We start from the raw sequence: 18,515 nt of genomic DNA, 5'->3' as shown, positions 1-18,515 counted from the left end.
ACCGTTATGAGCATAAATGTTCCATGTTTTATGCAATCCTTAATCCTTATGGCCTATGGACATTTATGCGTGTAACGGCAGTAAGATTAGTTATTATTTTTACGTTAGGAGAGTAGTTATAACCTTTCTCATGTAAATATTTATCAAATTAAGTATAAACAGTTCAGGAATAAATTAACAGTGTTCTTAAATGCTCATTTCTAACTGCAACGTCGCGTCCACATTTTCTGACAGGAAAGCTACAGGATTCGAGACAATCCTGACATCACAATTGGGAAGCAAATGCTGGATAATTTCAACATCAGATCGTGTAACGGTCCCTCTGACAATCTCCAACCTCTCCAGAAATGGAAAATTCTGCGCAATTGCTTGCCATTCACTGGTCTTCCTTTCAACTGTGCAGAACGAGGCAATCTGAAAAAAAAACATAATTAATTTTATTTTTACAACGCGAACTACTTTGCCAACCATATTGTCTGGGATGAGAAGTTTGTGAACGCTGGGACAGCGAGCAAAACTCATCCAGGAAAAATCTTCACTCCGCAGTGAATTATAGAACAGCCGCAGCTCACGTAAGTGTTCCAAGCGGTTGAAGTCACAGCAGGAGAAATATCCCAGAATCTTCTGTTGAAAAATAATATCTTAAACTGGACGATTTCAGGAGGTTTATCTAGACACATACACATTCCCAGGAAACAGTCAATCGTCGTAGATTTAATAGATTAGCACAGACGAGAGAAGTCTCGTTATCTCCATCATCAGTGATCTCCAAGGATGTGACGTTTGGCATTTTCCCAGGAAGTATTTTGAAAAACTCTTCCACAACATCGATTTCAACATGTTTTAACGAAAGCTGCTGTAAACTGTTGAAACAATCGGCTAATTCAAACCCACTGTAGCTTATTGATACCCGGAATAAAAATAGATGCTGAAAATGAATAGCATAAGGTACCTACATGACGCAATGAAAAAATATTGCTGCCTTATAATGAGCACTTACTTTCAATTTCGGTAATTTGGACAGAAGGTGGAAGCCATTTTCGGGCAGAATGAAGTACAAGCGTACGGTTTCCAACGACGGGAATAATACGAAAGTCGATGCCAAAACTTCCGGAATCATCGTGTATCCTAGGGTGAGCTCCGTTAGATTGGAAGAAAAAGATTTAAAGAACTGTTCAGCCTGGTTCAGCTCCACTTCTGCCCAACACAGGACGGTCAGGTTTTTTAGTTGGGGAAATTTGACGGGTTTCGCACCGAAAGCATAATTGTTTGACCCATCTATCGCTATTCCTAGACTGCACAACTGTTGACTGTAGAAGCTCATCAACTGATTGAAATTGGTACAAAAGCGATTGCGTCCTAGATAAAGATGTTTGAGGTTGGGCGCTATTTGACACCAATCGAAACAAGCACGTTCCAAGGATTCAAATTCAAGGTATAGGGTTTCCAAATAAGGCATCCTGGGTAGGTCCAGTATTTCACCATCTTCAGGTAGATCATCGATTTCTATTATAGCCTGCACACGTAACTCTTTCAGCTTTACTATGCATTCAAACAATCTCTTTAGATAATCAATTTTGAAATTCAGGACCATCTCGTAGTAGCCTTTAATTTTTACGCATTCCAGACTCTCATGGAATGTCTCCAAAATAATTGGAATTACATAATCGTCATCTTCGTAGACTTCGAATATGATATTACGGTATTTGCGAATGCTTCCGGACAGTATTCGACATAGTTCACTTTTGTCGGATTTTTCTGGAATCAAGGTCAGGACGACATTTGCCAGAGATTTCCGAGAGGAGCACAGCACCATCCACTGATGGCATACCAATGATGCCTGCTTCCAATCCTCCAGCCGTAGCAAGGTAAAGATGTAGTCCAGAATCTTGTCAAGAATAAAAATCTATTTACTCATATCAGGATAATCACAAAATAGCGCACTAAAACTTACCTCAACAGGTAGATCGTGCAAACTTTTCATGATGCTCACGAAAATATTTAGACAACGGATTTGCAGGAAGGACTGTCGTTATGAACGTGTACCTAAAAAGTCATACTTATGACTATTTTTAATCCTGCTAGGGTTTTTACTTGACCTGATAAAAGATTCTACCGTAGCAAAATAAATTAAAATTACAATAGCAATAGAGATTTACACGTCCGGTTGATGACAATAAATAAGACAATAAATAACAAATCGCTGTCAAACTAATGTTTATGGTCAGACCGAGCAAGGTGACTACATATAGGTTAGAAATACTCAGAGGGAGAGATGGACGGATAGAATGTTTTGAGCCAAATGAATTGTCAAAATTTGAGCCAATCGATCATTCCAATTAGAATTTTTCCGAGGATTTCTTATTCTTACTAGAATAAATTTAAGAGTATTGCAATCGAACAGAAATTCAATCACCTTTATGTTTTGTGTGCTTCTCAAATTCAACTAGTTTTTGGAACCAAAAGCAATATTCTAACTCGATTGATTAATTGATCTTCGTTGGTTAATGAATGGCAACAAGAAATGTGCAAAATATTGCAATGCAATCAATTATTACGTAAATCGAATCAAAAATAAAAGACATTTGAAATACTAGCTTCTAGCAAGGGTTGCAAGATAATTTAGGAACAAATCCCTGCTGCCGAATTGTATTTTGTTTTCTCCGCCTATCTCTCCCTCTGAGTATTTCTAATGTGGACCGTACACGATTGCTTTTATTTAAAATAATCGTATTGTCAATACATTTTATATTGACGTCAATACATCGGTATTGACAATATTTCTGTATTCACATCATCAATATTATTGTCAATACTTGTAAGTATTGACAATATTTCTTACCGTGTGGGGTTCGCTTAATATAGGTCAGAGTCGATGTTGTAATAAGAGTCCCGCCAAGAGAAAATGTTGCGAAGCAGCACTGTTTGTGATTTATTTTTCGTCAGAGTAACCGGCAGCCAGATTTTTTTGCGTTAGCATCGGATGATTTTCATTCAGAAGTGAAAAATTTCATGTCGATAAGGGAACATGCATAAATGAGGTAGCATTTGAGGGGGGAGGAGGGGATTTCAGAATTTGTGACCGGCCATGTATTGGATATAGCCAAATACGCTACGAAGGGGGAGGGGGGGGGGAGGGGTCTAAAATTGATCAAAATATGCTACGTTATTTATGGATGCTCCCTAACGGAGCTTCTGGGAGTCAAAAACAATTATAGAACCTGAAAAATGTTCAAACAAGTGCTTGGTATGACTTATAAATACCGCAATGTACTAAATAAAGCGAAGATTTTTTTTAAACAATTTGTTGATTTGGAAGGCTTAATTGTGTTAGCTTTACGGAACCGATAGTTCATTGTTCTTTGTTTGTAAAAAAATCACTAAATTCTATGTCTAGTAGGAGTTGGGCCGAATACTCGCGGCTTACCCGAGGTTAGAGAGATACATTGTCGAAGGATAGGATCAGGGGAAGAGATAGAGGTCAGGTTTCGTTGTCTCATCAGAGCGTTGTCGCCAGTATGAACGGCAGTGCGGTTCTAGTTTCGTCTGGAGTTCGACCGGCTATGGTGACCAGTGGGCGACGATGAGACTCACGGGGACAAGACAAACAAAAACTATTAAAGAGATACAAAAGACAAAGGAATTAAATTTTTATAATAGACATTTGAAGAAACACATAAACCGACTGCATATAGCAGATATCGCGAGTTCCCAACACGTCTCTGATAGGAATATAGGGTTGTCTTCCTTGGGCCTCGAGGGTATTCAAAAGTCGCTCTCTGGTGGTGTCATTATCCGTACATTGCCAAACTGCGTGATCGATGTCATCGTACCCGTTTCCACACCGACATATGTTGCTGTCCACGAGGTTTATTCTATTGAGATGGGCATCTAGCGAGTAGTAGGTTGTAGGTTGGACACAAGTCTACTCATCACGCGAATGACGTCACGACTTAAGCCCAAACCTTTAAACCACGCTCTCGAAGAAACATTAGGAATAAATAAATGTAACCACCATCCAAGATTTCCATTGTCCCAATCGGTTTGCCAACTCGAAAGGGTACTCGAACGCACTAAATGGTAAAATTCATCGTGTGAAATTTGCCTGTCATAAAATTCGCCTTCCTGCGCGCCTACCTTTGCGAGAGAGTCCGCCTTCTCATTGCCTGGGATTGAGCAATGTGAGGGGACCCATACAAACGTTATCATATATAATCTTTCGACCAGCACACTCATCTGCTCCATTACCTCTGAAAGGAAATAAGATGAGTGCCTACTTGGTTTCATCGACCGAATAGCCTCAATCGAACTGACACTATTCGAGAAGATGAAGTAATGGTCTGCGGGCATGTTGGATATCATCCCAAATGCGAAGTTGATTGCTGCCAGCTCAGCAACAAAAACGGAACAAGGTTCCTGGAGTTTGCGGAAGGCGCTAGAGTTTTCATTGAATACACCGAAGCCAGTGAATCCACTGAGACGAGACCCGTCTGTAAAATATCTGTTCACGCAATTGACGTGTTGGTACTTTTCAGGAAAAATACGTGGGATAATAATAGGTCGAAGTTGATCGGGAATCCCATGAGTTGCTTGTTTCATGGTCAGATCATATTCAATTGAGGAACTGCGATTGGTGAAGTGAGCATGGTCTGGAGTGCCATGTGCCGTGAATTGAACGGATAAAGTTGATCCTCTGTTTAAGTTGTTGCTTCAAATACGTAATATGGGTATTCCAAGTGCACTTTGAATCAAACCAGACCCCAAGGTACTTGAAAGAAAATGATTGAGTAATGTTTCTGCCCAAAATATTAAGCTGCATTTGGGCTGGGTACAGTTTTCGAGTAAACACTACCAGTTCAGTTTTCTGCGGCGAGAATTCGATCCCTAGATTCCTAGCCCAAGACGACAAGTTATCTTTGCAATGGTCCTTGCATCCGGACCTCTTACGGAAACCACACCGTCGTCTGCAAGTTGTCTTAGCGTGCATTGTTCTGCCAAACAGTGGTCGATATCTTTGACATAAAAGTTATAAAGAAGAGGGCTGATACATGAGCCTTGGGGCAGGCCCATGTAGCTTATTCTGGAAGATGTCAGTTGTCCAAGGGCAAAGTTCATTTGCTTTTCTGACCACAAATTGTACAAGTAATTATTTAAAATTCCGGAAAGTCCACATCTGTGCAGATTGTCTGACAGGATGTCAATGGAAACTGAATCAAAAGCCCCCTTAATGTCCAAGAATACTGAAGCCAATTGCTCCTTGTGCGCAAAGGCCAGTTGAATATCTATGGAAAGCAGCGCTAGACAATCGTTTGTTCCTTTGCTCTTGCGGAACCCAAATTGTGTATCTGTGATCGAGTTTCCGAAGGATCATTTTCTCCAACAATTTCCTAATGCACGAAAGCATCGCAATCGAACGGTGTGAGTTATGGTTAGACGCTTGTTTGCCAGGTTTTCGAATGGCTATTACTTTGACCTGTCTCCATTCAGGCGGTATAATGTTGTTTTCTAGTAAAGAATTGAATAAGTCTAGCAGGCGTCTTTTAGCGATATCTGAGAGATTTTTCAGAAGATTGAATTTAATCATATTGCTTCCCGGTGAGGAGTTGTTCGATGAAAGAAGAGCCATAGAGAATTCCAGCATTGTGAATGATCTATCCAGAGAGCTGCCGCTCGGAGACGCTTCTCGGAGAATGTGTTGTGCTGGAACTAAGTCCGGACAGACCTTTTTAGCGAAATCGAATATCCATCGGTTGGAGTATTCTTCACTCTCATTAGAAGATGAGCGGTTACGCATGTTGCGAGCCACCCTCCACAAGGTGTTCATTGAGGTTTCTCGTGATAGTCCTTCGAGGAAATTGCGCCAATAACCACGTTTTTTTGCTTTGATTAATTGTTTCCTCTTTGTCTCAAAGCTTTCAAAGCTTTGAAAGCATCAGATTTTTCTACATACAATTTTGTGCATTCTTCGTCCCATCCAGGTGTGGCTGGTCTCCTTTTGAAGGGTTCACTTGGAACTTTTCTTTTTTGTGCTTCCAATGAGCTTTTGTATATCAAATCGGCGAGGAATCGATATTCTTCCAATGGTGGAAGCGTTATTGTTGATTCGACACCGATTGTCACTGCCGTTGCATATTTCTGCCAATCTATGTTCCTTATAAGATCAAATGGAACTCGAGATGGTTCTGCAGAGTGAGGGGCACACTTAATTGAAATGATGATTGGCAAATGATCGCTACCATGGGGATCATTGATAACCTTCCATAGACAATCCAATGATAGCGATCTTGAACACAAAGATAGGTCAAGTTGGCTTTCTCGAGCCGGAGGTTTCGCTGGTGTCGCTTCACCAGTGTTCAAAATAGTCAAGTTGAAATCGTCGCATAAATAGTAAAAAATAGCCGCTCTATTGGCATCGTATAGATCGCCCCACCATGGAAGTTCATGGCATCTAGAATTAATACTGGGGATGGAAGATTAGAAACTAGATTCCAGAGTTTACTACGGTAAATGGAGGTTCTTGGTGGAACATAAACTGAAGCTATGCAAAGGTCTTTCTTCTTCACATTTATTTGGCAAGCGACGATTTTGACGCCTGATAGAACAGGAAGGAACGGCGCCAGTGGTGTAGTGGTAAGCGTGATTACCTCTCACCCCAGCAGGCCTGGGTTCAATCCCAGTCGGCGCCGCCGGGATGTTCAGAGGCATAACATCTCTGATCACGCCTTCCTTCGGATGGGAAGTAAAGCCGTTGGTCCCCGGTTCATGAGTTGATGGGTCGATAGGTAGGGTCCAGGTGTGGGAGCTGCCTTCCTGGCACGTCGGTAGCATTGGTGCTCAGCACGGAAAACAAGATCGACGGAAAAAACAAACCAAAGGAAAAAAAAACAGGAAGGAACATTTTGTAGAAAGGGTGGCACTTTTTGATCCCTAAAAGTACTCCTCCATTAGAATCGTCTCTATCCAGGCGAATAATGTTAAAATCGTGGAAGTTGAGTTCTTTATCGGAAGAAAGCCATGTTTCACAGAGAGCAAATATATCACAATCAGAATTGTGAAGTAAAAAATTGAACGAGTCTAGTTTAGGCACTACACACTAAGATTTTTTTACAGGAGTCAGTATTTTTTTACTGGGTTTTTGAATTGCTGAAAAAGTCGGTAAAAATTCAAATGACCGTTATCCGTAAAGAATCAATGAAATTGACCAATTATATTTTCTATTATTAAATGGGGTTAAAAGAACTAATTATGTACAAGTTTAGAACAAATTTTCTCATTAATAAATTTTCCACAGATTTTTTAACTTTTACCGAACAGTTCCGCAATTCAAAAACTCAGTAAAACCGTACTGACTCGATTAGTGTGTAGACTACGACAGTTCCACTGTAGCACAGTGATCATATCTTCAACCTCGTTCGACGAATTATCCATCGAAAAATATGATTGTTGCAAGGAGGGGCCATGAAACAGTCAATTGCTTAAGATATGATTCTAATGTTGGAAACAAGGCAGAAACTAAGCTTCTAAGAGGGTCTTGTATGTTGAACATATTTAATATGAATTCCACAATGCCCGAAAAAGCTAGCAAACCTCGTTCGGACATGGATTTCTTTTGAGAAGTTTGAGAAGCAGCTTTATTTTTTTTTTCTTATCTTTTTAGGACAATGGTGGGAAATTCCTGCTGCATCCAGGGATTGGTTCAGCAGAAGCCTTCGGATTCGTTTTTTCATCCCCATTACCCTGGGAATTTGCCAATCTTCTGATGGTGACTTTAGTTTGCTTACGGCGCACTTTCGGGGAGGGGCATTTTCTTTTTGATTCGTCCATTTTTGAAGGTGCGTGTACCACCGTAGAATCACCTCCATCAGAGTCCGATTATTTAGCTGACAAAATCGAAAATTGGTTTGCATCTTGGACTTCACCATTTGAGCATATGTCTGCTTGGAGCGTTTTGAGATTGAACGCTGCACTTTGTCGGAGTGCCGCTTGTACATTGGGGTTCATCCTGCAAGGGGTGAGGATTCTCGCCACAGTAAGCGCATTTTACTGATTCTTTATGGCAAGAATCCTCTTTGTGGTTTTCACCACATTTGCCACAACGAGTTTTTTTTACCGCAATGGCTGGCCGAGTGTCCCTGTCTTTTGCAGTTATAAACCCAATTATAAACCCTCTGTACAAACAACCGCACCGGAAAAAAGCACCATCAACTTTGACAAAGTTTGGGAGAACTGAACCAGCGAAAGTCACCCGAAACGAGTCTGAATGCTGATAAACTTTCTTGTCATCTTGTAAAGACACTGAATGCAGTTACCTAACATCCAGTATCTTTACAAGATCGCTTGTGACTTTTCTGTTTTTAAAACAATTCGAGGCACATTTAAAGTCCTCGACAGACAGACTTGCGTCGGAGACCACGCCTTTTATCTCCACATCTCGAGAAGGGATGTAGATGTTGTACTCAACACTAAACAACTCGTGATCAGCAATTTTATTTGCTACATCATAAGTCGGTGCTTCTACACGCAGTTTGTTGAATCTCTCCTGATGTACCAAGATTCCCGGATACTTACGCAGCAAGTCTCTCGAAATGTCGAGAGTTTTCAAAGGTTTATTTTTGGGCCGAAAAAAGACAACCCATGGTCCTTTCGAAGACGGTTGGTAGTATCTAGCAACGTAGGTATCCGAAGACGCCATAAGTGTTGGGTAAAAGCGGTGCACAACCGCTTAAAAAGGAAAAAAAATATTTCACCAATTAATCTACTTAACTACTATTTGTTAATATTTTGTTGCCCAGTGTATGAACAACCAAACAAAACAAAATCAAAATTGGTTTGAAGGAAAGAAGTGGAATGAACGTTTATTTTCTAAATCTCGATAACTTTTTCAAAGGGACGTTTCAGCTTTTGTAAATAATGCATTTGATCGTCGATCTGGCGTAACTGGTATCTCACCCACGCATGCTAACACTACCATCAGATAGGGGAAATTTTCCTCTACCTGATAGTGGTGTTAGTAAGCGTGTGCGAGCTACCAGTAACGCCAAATCGACGATCAAATGCATTGTTTACAAAAGCTGATACGTCTCTTCAAAAAAGTAATCGATAAATACTTGGTTAACGTAACAAAATCACGGGTTGCTTGGTTTTCAATTTTACCCATACGAAAAAAGATAGATTTCCATGTAAAATTTCAAATCACGCCCAAGTTTAATAATTCTTATGTTGCATACAATAATGGGATAAATCACGGCTAATTCGATGCTATTATTCAGCATAAGTCTAATGCTGTTGGGCCATCAAATTCTATCCACACATTGAATAAATTACAACTCGCTCTCCTGAATTCCTAAACCCTTTTCGCCTGACCACCACCAAAACCTTCTCCACCGAACGGTAATCATATTTATAGTCACTGGGACAAACAACACAAAATTACATTTGCATATTCCATCCATACCGAATGTCTAACGAGCCCGTACCGAATTTCATCCGTTCCCAGTAGCAGGCAGCATCGGAGCGGTGATGAGAGGGAGCACATATAAGGCTCCTGTTGCTCGTGAGCCTCGAAATTCCAGATAGTGGCACATTGCCATCAACATTCGAGTCACGAGGGAGGGTTTGTCAGTCTCGTAAAATTCCATTCTCGATCCGGAGTTATGCGAATGGATGTTGTCGTATTTCGGTGGATGTTTTTGAATCCATTGGACTTTGATTATTTTCCAAAAGGAGGTTTCGATTTGGATGCAGCATGGGCTGTAATGATGGCGAATAAATTGCATTTCTCCGATGTTTGATTTTGGAATTGTGTTTGCATTACAACTATTCTTGCATTGTTCCAGATAATCCATATGATACCAATTAACGTTTGATCATATAATTTCAATTCCCTTTGCATCCTTGCTGTTGTATAAAACAGCTTTTAACCACTCCGAAATATAATGTCTCTTTTATCCAATTCGGAACCACACTCTTTTCGTTTTGACGCCGCCGTAAAAAGATCTACAAAAACTGATAGCAACGATCCACAGGATGGAAAAACTGTGAATGGAAAACCATTGGAAACATAGTGCCATTACGTGACGACTGTGCTGAGAAGGGATCTGCAAGAGGATTCAGATTTTCATTAAGGATTGCATTGAGTTTGAGTTGGATCTATTGAAATGGTTGGAACGGAAAAGAATTCGGTTAGATTTTGAATGTAAAGCTTCAAGTGTTATGGTCGTATCGGAACTTCAAATTGTGATGCAATCTGTTTTGCTGAAGTCAGTAACTGAAATTCGAACTTCATTATCGGGAAATACTGAATTGAGGGCTTGAAAAAAAAAACAGAAGAGAATTTTCCATTGGATGAACGTGCCTTAGTTTCCTTAAAGGGAAACAAGATCTTAATTGAATTTCCATATCGAAAGGAAGAGATACCAACGTATAGCAAGTTTATTCACTACTTCGTTTGTTAGTTCTATCGACACCCGGCACCAAATGGAAATGGAATCCGACATCTAGCTTTGAAAAAGCACAATGTTTGTGTGTTGTAGCCCAAATGCAGCATACTTGATATACATGCATGTAAATATTCAGGATTGCCCGTATGGTAAAATAAGAGCTACTGCAGGAGAATCACTGTCTCTTACCGCATGTTGTTGCTGCTAGGGTGGGGTACCTAGGGGGCTACCAGGACAAACACCTCGGCGGGCTTGGCTAAGCAACGGCCTACCAATGAGGGTGGGTCATTCAACGACCTCTTTTGATGGCTAGCTCGATCTGGAGGGCAATTCTTAGCCTCAAGGTCGGCTGGAGTGATTTACCGGGCTAATCAGGACTCGGATATAGTGTGATTGAAGGGAAAAAGCTACTGAATTACACTTTAGAGGTTTATTTCCCTACCAATTACATTCTATGGGTGTGTGTGTGTGGCGTGTATAGTGTAGGTTTTCTTCAGATACCTGGCCGGCCGGCGACTGCTGGGTCTTTTGTGCGGTGATGCTGCACGTGGTGGTGGTTGATACGGCGGTGGTGATGCTGTACAGGCTGGTGGTGGATTCGGCGTTGTTAACGTCCGTAGTGGCGGCGATTATGGCGGTGACGCTGGCCGTGGTTACACCGGAGACTACGGTGTTGGTGATGGTGACGGTGGTTGCTTAAGGGCGTTTGGTGGCGCCAGTAGGTATGCCAAGTCACAATGGTGGACTGTGGAGAGGTGTCTTCTTCGGTGGGAGGTTATGTCCCGGCACCTTACACGGGGTACTGACGGGTCCCTCTCATGATTCTGTGGCTCTGCGGGAACGATCGGGGTATGAATTCGGTTGGAACTCGTTCGGAACGGAAAGGTCCAAAGTGGTCCTATCCTCCGGGCCGTCGAACGGAACTGGCTCTCCAGCGGTCAATCGCTCACGGAAGGCCTGTCGGCGTGATCTGGCCGAACCCCTCGATCGAGCGTTCTTAATAGGAAAACTTAACGGGTCCTATAGTGCACAAAAGAAACGGTCTTAGGCCCGATTGTGACATGTGACCTTTTCAATCCCTGTACCATACCTGACTCTCTCGCTCCACTCCTGCTACTATGACACTCTTACTTTTCTTCTCTATAATTTTAACGGTTTTTTTAGATTGTTCAACTGCTCTCGTTTAAGGTTACTTGGCAAGTGGCGGAAGAAGTTTCCGTGCTACTCGCCGTTCCCTTTCTCTGTACTTCTCGTACCCATTCTCTTATGTTCCACTGAACTCACATTTTTGGCTCATCACCTATTCCAGCAGTTGGTAGTAAACTGTGGTACTGTATAGTGTACTAAAACTAGGGGTATCAAATTGGCAATTATTATTTAAATTCAAATGGACATGCAGAATACGATAAACATACAGAAATACATCAACAAATGTTACAAACGGTAACAATGTCTGTCCTATTTGAGTTGCTATTTTCATTTTAAGTTAACAACATCAAATGGTACCGTAAAATGGGGTAACATTGATAGTTTTTTAAGGTATATTCTAAATATTTTTTACAACAATGAATGTTTTTCAAATTTTATATTTTTAAAACAAGTACTGAGGATCCAAGAGTTAATTCGTTAGTAATATGTTTGACGAAAATTAAAGCATTTACACTATTTTTTAGTTTTGTGACCGAACTTCAGTATTTTGATTTGGGGTTACTTTGATAATGCTCGATGAATGTAGAAAAAATGGGTGAAACTCAAACAATTTAGTTCTTTAGATATGAAACTTTGAATGAGTATATAATCAGATAACCTCATAAGCAATAATAATACCACATTGAATGTGTTATGGCTATATCAGAAATACATTTCATAAGTGATGGTTGCGGTTCTCGGCCGTGACCGAAATCTCGAAGGTTAGGCACAATAAACTTCGTGTTGTTGTCTCCAACCTGAAGCAAGCTAACGAGATTGTTTCTTCCCAGCTCTTTACGCTCGAGTATAGAGTTTACATCCCAGCTCGTGATGTGGACATCGAAGGTGCGGTCACTCAAGTGAGTCTGACCCCCGAGATCTTGGCGAAGCAAGCGGTTGGCCGTTTCAAAAAGGTGAAGATACTGGATGTCCAAAAACTGGGCTCAGTATCTGTCAGCGAGGGTAAAAAGAGTTTTACCCCCACAGACTCGTTTCGTGTAACCTTTTCTGGTTCAGCCCTTCCTCACTACATCGAGCTGGGAAAACTTCGACTACCTGTGCGTTTGTTCGTTCCCCGGGTCATGAACTGCCAAAACTGCAAACAGTTGGGACATACGACCTCTCACTGTGGCAGCAAGGCACGCTGTTCCAAATGCGGGCCTGCACAGTCTCTGCACCAAAATGCGTGTACTGTAAGGAAACTCCTCATGGTCTCCTGTCGTGCCCGGCGTACAAACATCGCGGGGAGAAGAGAAACTAGAACGCTCTCTTAAGGAGCGTTCCAGGCAGTCTTTTGCTGCAATGCTAAAGACAGCCACACCATCGACCGACGACAAAAATCCCTTTGCTGTTTTGTCTGATGACGAGTCTGACTCTGACTTGGCTGAGGAGGGAGTTTCTTTCAGTTTTCCGGTAGGTTCTGCACGGAAACGAAAACGCATCCGTTCGTGGAAAGTTGCAGATCAGGAACCCCAAATCAGCTTGCCCAAATCAAGGAGTGGTGGAAAAAAGGAAGTTTCAACTCCTCCTGGATTCCGCAGAACTGACTATACCCAGAATTCTCCACCTTTCCCGGGGACGTCTAAAACTTCTGATATCCCATTTTTAAGAACAGAAGCCCCTTCTGGGCTGTTTTCATTTGATAAAATTGTGGATGATATTCTCAAGTACCTCAATATTTCTGATACTCTCAAAAGGATTGTTCTGGCAATGCTTCCTACTGTGAAGACACTCTTGAAGCAATTGACATTGAAGTGGTCCCTCCTTGCAGCAATCATTTCCTTCGATGGATAATTTTCCAAACGAGGTCGGGGATTTGATCACTGTGGTGGAATTGTCGAAGTCTCATTCCTAAATTAGATTCTTTTAAGTTTTTAGTTCACAATAATGATTGTGATGCATTTGCTCTTTGTGAAACTTGGCTCTCTTCAGATATCGAGCTTCATTTTTTTGATTTAAACATTATTCGACTGGATCGCGAGGACTCGCGTTGAGGAGGAGTACTTTTGGGGATCAAAAAGTGCCATTCCTTCTATAGAGTGAATCTTCCACAATTTCCAGGTATTGAAGTTGTCACATGTCAGGCTATTATTAAAGGTAAGAGCCTTTGTATTGCTTCTGTTTATATTCCTCCTAGAGCCGAAAACAACTTTTAGATATCGGTACTTCCTGCTCCACGGTTGATTATGGGAGATTTTAATTCCCACGGTACAGGCTGGGGGGAACTGTATGATGACAATCGTTCTACTTTAATATATAACCTCTGCGACAGCTTCAATATGACAATATTTAACAATGGAGAAGTAACACGTTTGGCTGGCCCATCCTCGAATTGAAGTAGATTAGACCTCACACTTTGCTCTAACACATTATCGTTGGATTGCACGTGGAATGTGATCCAAGATACCCACGGTAGTGATCACTTGCCGTTCAGTCCGTCGGAACCCGCGTACGATCTTACCCGAAATATCGATTGGACAAAGTTCAAGACTGTGATATATGAAGCACTAACGTCGGTAGAAGGGCTTCCACCGTTGTTGGAGGAATATAACTTCTTCTCCAATCTGATCTTGGACAGCGCACTTCAAGCTCAAACTCGGCTGGTTCCAGGGACGTCTTTCCGTAGGAAACCTCCTTCCCCTTGGTGGGACCAGCAATGCACTGAGGTTTATCGCAAAAAGTCCGAAGCTTTTAAGCTTTTCCGGAAACGTGGAATGCGAATTCGACGGCCTCATCAAAGCCAAGAAATGCGGATACTGGCGGCAATTCGTGGACGGATTATCGCGCGAAACGTCGATGAATACGCTTTGGAACGCGGCACGAAGGATGCGTAACCAGTCTTCGAACAATGAGAGCGAGGAGTACTCAGATCGTTGGATTCTCAAGTTCACGCGAAAAGTATGTCCTGATTCTGTGCCAGCACAGATGATTCCTCGCGAAACGACGAATTCGGTAGACGAGATCAGCCGGCCTTTTCAATGCTGGAGCTCTCCCTCGTGCTCCTTTCGTGTAGCAATTCGGCTTCGGGGGCTGATAGGATGAAGTTCAACTTGTTGAAGAACCTCCCAGACGTCGCTAAGAGGCGCATGTTGAACTTGTTTTGTCAGTTCCTGGAGCTCAATATTGTTCCAGATGATTGGAGGCGAGTGAGAGTAATAGCCATTAAAAAACCTGGTAAACTCGTGTCAGATCATAACTCGTATCGTCCCATTGCGATGTTATCGTGCATTCGAAAATTGTTGGAAAAAATGATCCTTTTTTGCCTGGACAGATGGATTGAGATGAACCACCTACTCTCAGATACTCAATTTGGTTTCCGTAGGGGCAAGGGAACGAACGACTGTCTCGCGTTGCTTTCCACTGAAATTCAGTTGGCTTTTGTCAAAAAAAGAGCAAATGGCTTCTGTCTTCTTGGATATTAAGGGGGCTTTTGATTCAGTATCGGTTTAAGTCCTTTCAGTCAAACTCCACGCTTGTGGTCTTTCTCCATTAATTAATAGTTTTTTGTACAATTTGCTGTCAGAGAAACATATGAGCTTTTCTCATGGAAACTCTACAGCTTCACGATTTAGCTACATGGGTCTCCCTTAGGTCTCATGTCTGAGAATTTCTACGTCCGAGAAATTGTTGACAATTGTCTAAGTTGAGACAACTTACAGATGACGGCGTAGTGTCTATGACAGGGCCCTTATGGATACCTTAGACAATTTGTCTACTTGGGCTATCCAGTATCGAATTTTCCGCGGAGAAAACTGAGTTGGTCGTTTTTTTCTACGAAGCATAGCCCAGCTTCAACTTTTGGGTAAAACGATCACTCATTTCATATCTTTCAAATATCTTGGGGTCTGGTTCGATTCAAAATGCACCTGGAGATCCCACATTGAGTATCTGAGACGAAAATGCCAACAAAGGATCAATTTTCTCCGAACAATTACCGGAACGTGGTGGGGAGCTCATCCACAAGATCTTCTTACGTTGTACCGGACAACGATTTTATCGGTTTTAGAATACGGTAGTTTTTGTTTCCAGTCGGCGGCTAAATCGCACATCATCAAACTGGAACGGATCCAGTATCGTTGCCTTCGTATCGCGTTAGGATGCATGCATTCGACTTATACGATGAGTCTCGAAGTGTTAGCGGGCATGTTGCCACTCTCTGATCGGTTTTCGGAATTGTCCCTCAGGCTCCTCACCCGTTGTGAAGTTATGAACCCACTGGTAATCGAAAACTTTGAGAAGCTTCTTGAGCTGAAACCTCAAACTCGTTTTATGTCATTGTACTACGGGTAGATAACAGTGGATGTCAGCCCGTCACAGCATAATCCTCATCGTGTATGCTTCTTCGACTTCGGCAATTCAGTTAGTTTTGATGTATCTATGGCGCAAGAGATTCGCGGAATCCCAGAACATCATCGTTCCATGATTGTTCCGTCATTATACACTGCAAAGTTTGGCCAAGTTGATTCCGCAAGATCGTTCTTCATAGATGGATCACTAATAGAGGCGTCCCCCGGCTTTGGTATTCATAACGAATTTCATAGCGCCTCTCGAATGCTTCAAGCTCCTTGTTCCATATATGTTGCTGAGCTGGCGGCAATACATTATACGCCAGAAACCATCTCCTCACTTTCACCAGATCACTACTTTATTTTTACGGATAGTTTTTCGTATTAGAAGATAGATAATAGCTTCTTTCATCGATATGTGTACTGAAAATAGCTGGGAATATCTTAACATGGCCGTGAGGATGCAAAGAAAATGTCAACGAAGAGAATCTGTCAATGTTACTTAGGACCTAATGCAATGTTCTGCTTGATATACATTCAAAAGCGAATACCTCAATAAAACTAACTGGATTCATGATGCAATCTTCACCAATGTTGTTACTCATTATTTGAACCAGTGTTGGCTAAAATCAAGATCAGAAAATCAAAATCAGCTATCTTTCAAGATCAATATCACCTAAAATCACAGGCACCAATATCACCACCACGAAATTTACACGTGAATTTCGATCAATATCAGCCGTGATTTTTGATTCCCAAAACCAGCCAGCATCAATATCAACCAAGATCAAAATGATCGAAAATCATAGCATTAGAAGATATGTTAAATTCTAGAGTTTGGGGCATTTCGAAATTAAAGTCAACATTCCGGTTGGAATGTCCCCCAATGCAATACGGGTATCTGCAGAATGGGCTCGATAAGTGAAAGTGGAAACTTGACATCTGCCGCCATTTTGGAATTCAAGATGGTGGACTAAAATCCAATATGGCGGTGGATGTCAATTTCCACTCATCGATCCCATTCTGTAGATACCCATGTTGCATGGAGTTAGGTGCATATTCCCTGTCCAGGGGCCGCCATATTGGATTTTGAACCGCCATATTGAATTCCAAAATGGCGGTGAATGTTAATTTTTCACATCCACTCATCGAGCCCATTCCATAGATACCCATATTGTATGCGTTTCGATGCATATTCCCTGTCCGGAGGCCGCCATACTGGATTTTGGTCCGGCATCTTGGATTCCAAAATGTCGGTGGATGTCGGTTTTTTACTTTGACTATAATACCAAGCTATTGATTTTCTGTTTGGTTATTTTGTTAACTCAAAATCAGCTAAGGTTAAAATCAGCCTTGATTTTTCTGCTTTGTGATTTTCGGCCGTTCCTGATTTTGGATTTTTTGATTTTTTCCATCACTGATTTGAATTAAAAGGTTTTAAAATCTGAAGCAAATCGAGAATAAGGAAACTATTTTATGATCGATAGAGAGAAGGAGTGTCATTTTTCCAAGTATTTTATCAAAATTCCTCATACAAAATTCAAACTAAAAGCGCCACCTCATCCTACAGCCAAATGAGATAAAACTTTTAGAAAATGGTTTTCTCACCTACAAATCTAGAGGTTGGCCCGAACTTTTATTTCTGTTGACCAGTCTAGTGTTGGGGTTTATCCGTAGATCTACGAATTTTTTTATTTACTACGGATCTACGGACTGACCATAACATGCTACGGATTTTCCAGACTTTAAGGGATTGTTTGAAAGTACCGAAGAAATTCTACGAATTCTCAACATCACTCTTAAATTTTTAACTTTTGGAAATGGTCATTAAATTTAGCAATAATTAACGCAGTGGAAACAAATTTACTTTACGGCCGAACTCCATGAAATGTTAACAAAACTGATGATGTCTAGGACGGATACATTGGACGATGAAGCGTCAAGGAGATCTCGAGTGCAAGTCAAGTGAATTTTAACTGCAAGATAGACGAAGCACTGAAGATACCGGTGGCACTAACGACATTCTTGCATACTTTCCGTGTCAAGTTTATCGGCCGCTACAGGGTATAATGGTTATTATACAGTTTAAAACCATAATGCTATTATACTTACATAGATCAGACCAGCAATGCAACACTTGCAAACGCTGTCCTCTTTTAAAGATAGAAATCATGCCAATAAACAAGGACGTATTAGTTGAAATGGTTGCTTCATCTAACAATCTCTTTGATAAGTATGTCCTGAAAAATTTCTCACATGGACCGTTGCTTGATAACAACAGGTTTTTTTTTCAAATCGATACCGGCCAACATGTACCTCACTGAGATCAACCAGACTTCATCCCTGGAGGCTCCCATTTAAAACGACCTAGCTATTTATTCCTGCAGTAGAATTTTTCAGCTGAAGTAAGCAGTTTCCAAGTCCACTGCACTCCATATCCCAACATTGCACTGCAGTCGGATACTGGGATGCTGTGTAACAGCAATAGCAGCCTAGCTATACCTACCGACGAGCAGCAGTAGCAACATCGTAAATTCTTTTATGGTCGAGTAAACTTCAGCACCTGTGGCCCATGTGCACAGCACGAGATAAACAATATTTA

At 41.4% G+C, this 18,515-nt stretch overlaps 1 protein-coding gene and 1 long non-coding RNA gene across 2 annotated transcripts in view; one reads left to right on the top strand and one right to left on the bottom strand.

Annotated features, from left to right (window-relative positions):
- The window catches only part of LOC135698031 (uncharacterized), a 77,294-nt gene extending 75,144 nt beyond the window's left edge, over positions 1-2,150 (bottom strand). The window contains exons 1-4 of the mRNA XM_065217900.1: positions 1,955-2,150; positions 1,001-1,888; positions 683-928; positions 460-624 (exon numbers count right to left, since the gene is read on the bottom strand). Of these exons, the coding sequence (XP_065073972.1) occupies positions 460-624; positions 683-928; positions 1,001-1,888; positions 1,955-1,984 (1,329 nt within the window). The 5' untranslated portion in view covers positions 1,985-2,150. The remainder of the gene's footprint in view (positions 1-459; positions 625-682; positions 929-1,000; positions 1,889-1,954) is intronic.
- Positions 1-18,515, top strand: part of LOC135698025 (uncharacterized) — a 132,685-nt gene that overhangs the window by 95,243 nt on the left and 18,927 nt on the right. The window lies entirely within an intron of this gene.

The sequence above is a fragment of the Ochlerotatus camptorhynchus genome, unplaced genomic scaffold (genome assembly GCF_037179485.1).
Source record: "Ochlerotatus camptorhynchus isolate MF236.1 unplaced genomic scaffold, CSIRO-AGI_Acam_v1.1 ptg000081l, whole genome shotgun sequence".
In the NCBI taxonomy this organism is placed as follows: domain Eukaryota; kingdom Metazoa; phylum Arthropoda; class Insecta; order Diptera; family Culicidae; genus Ochlerotatus; species Ochlerotatus camptorhynchus.
The sequence above is the reverse complement of the archived record's forward strand: the minus strand, read 5'-3'. Positions and strand labels throughout refer to the sequence as shown.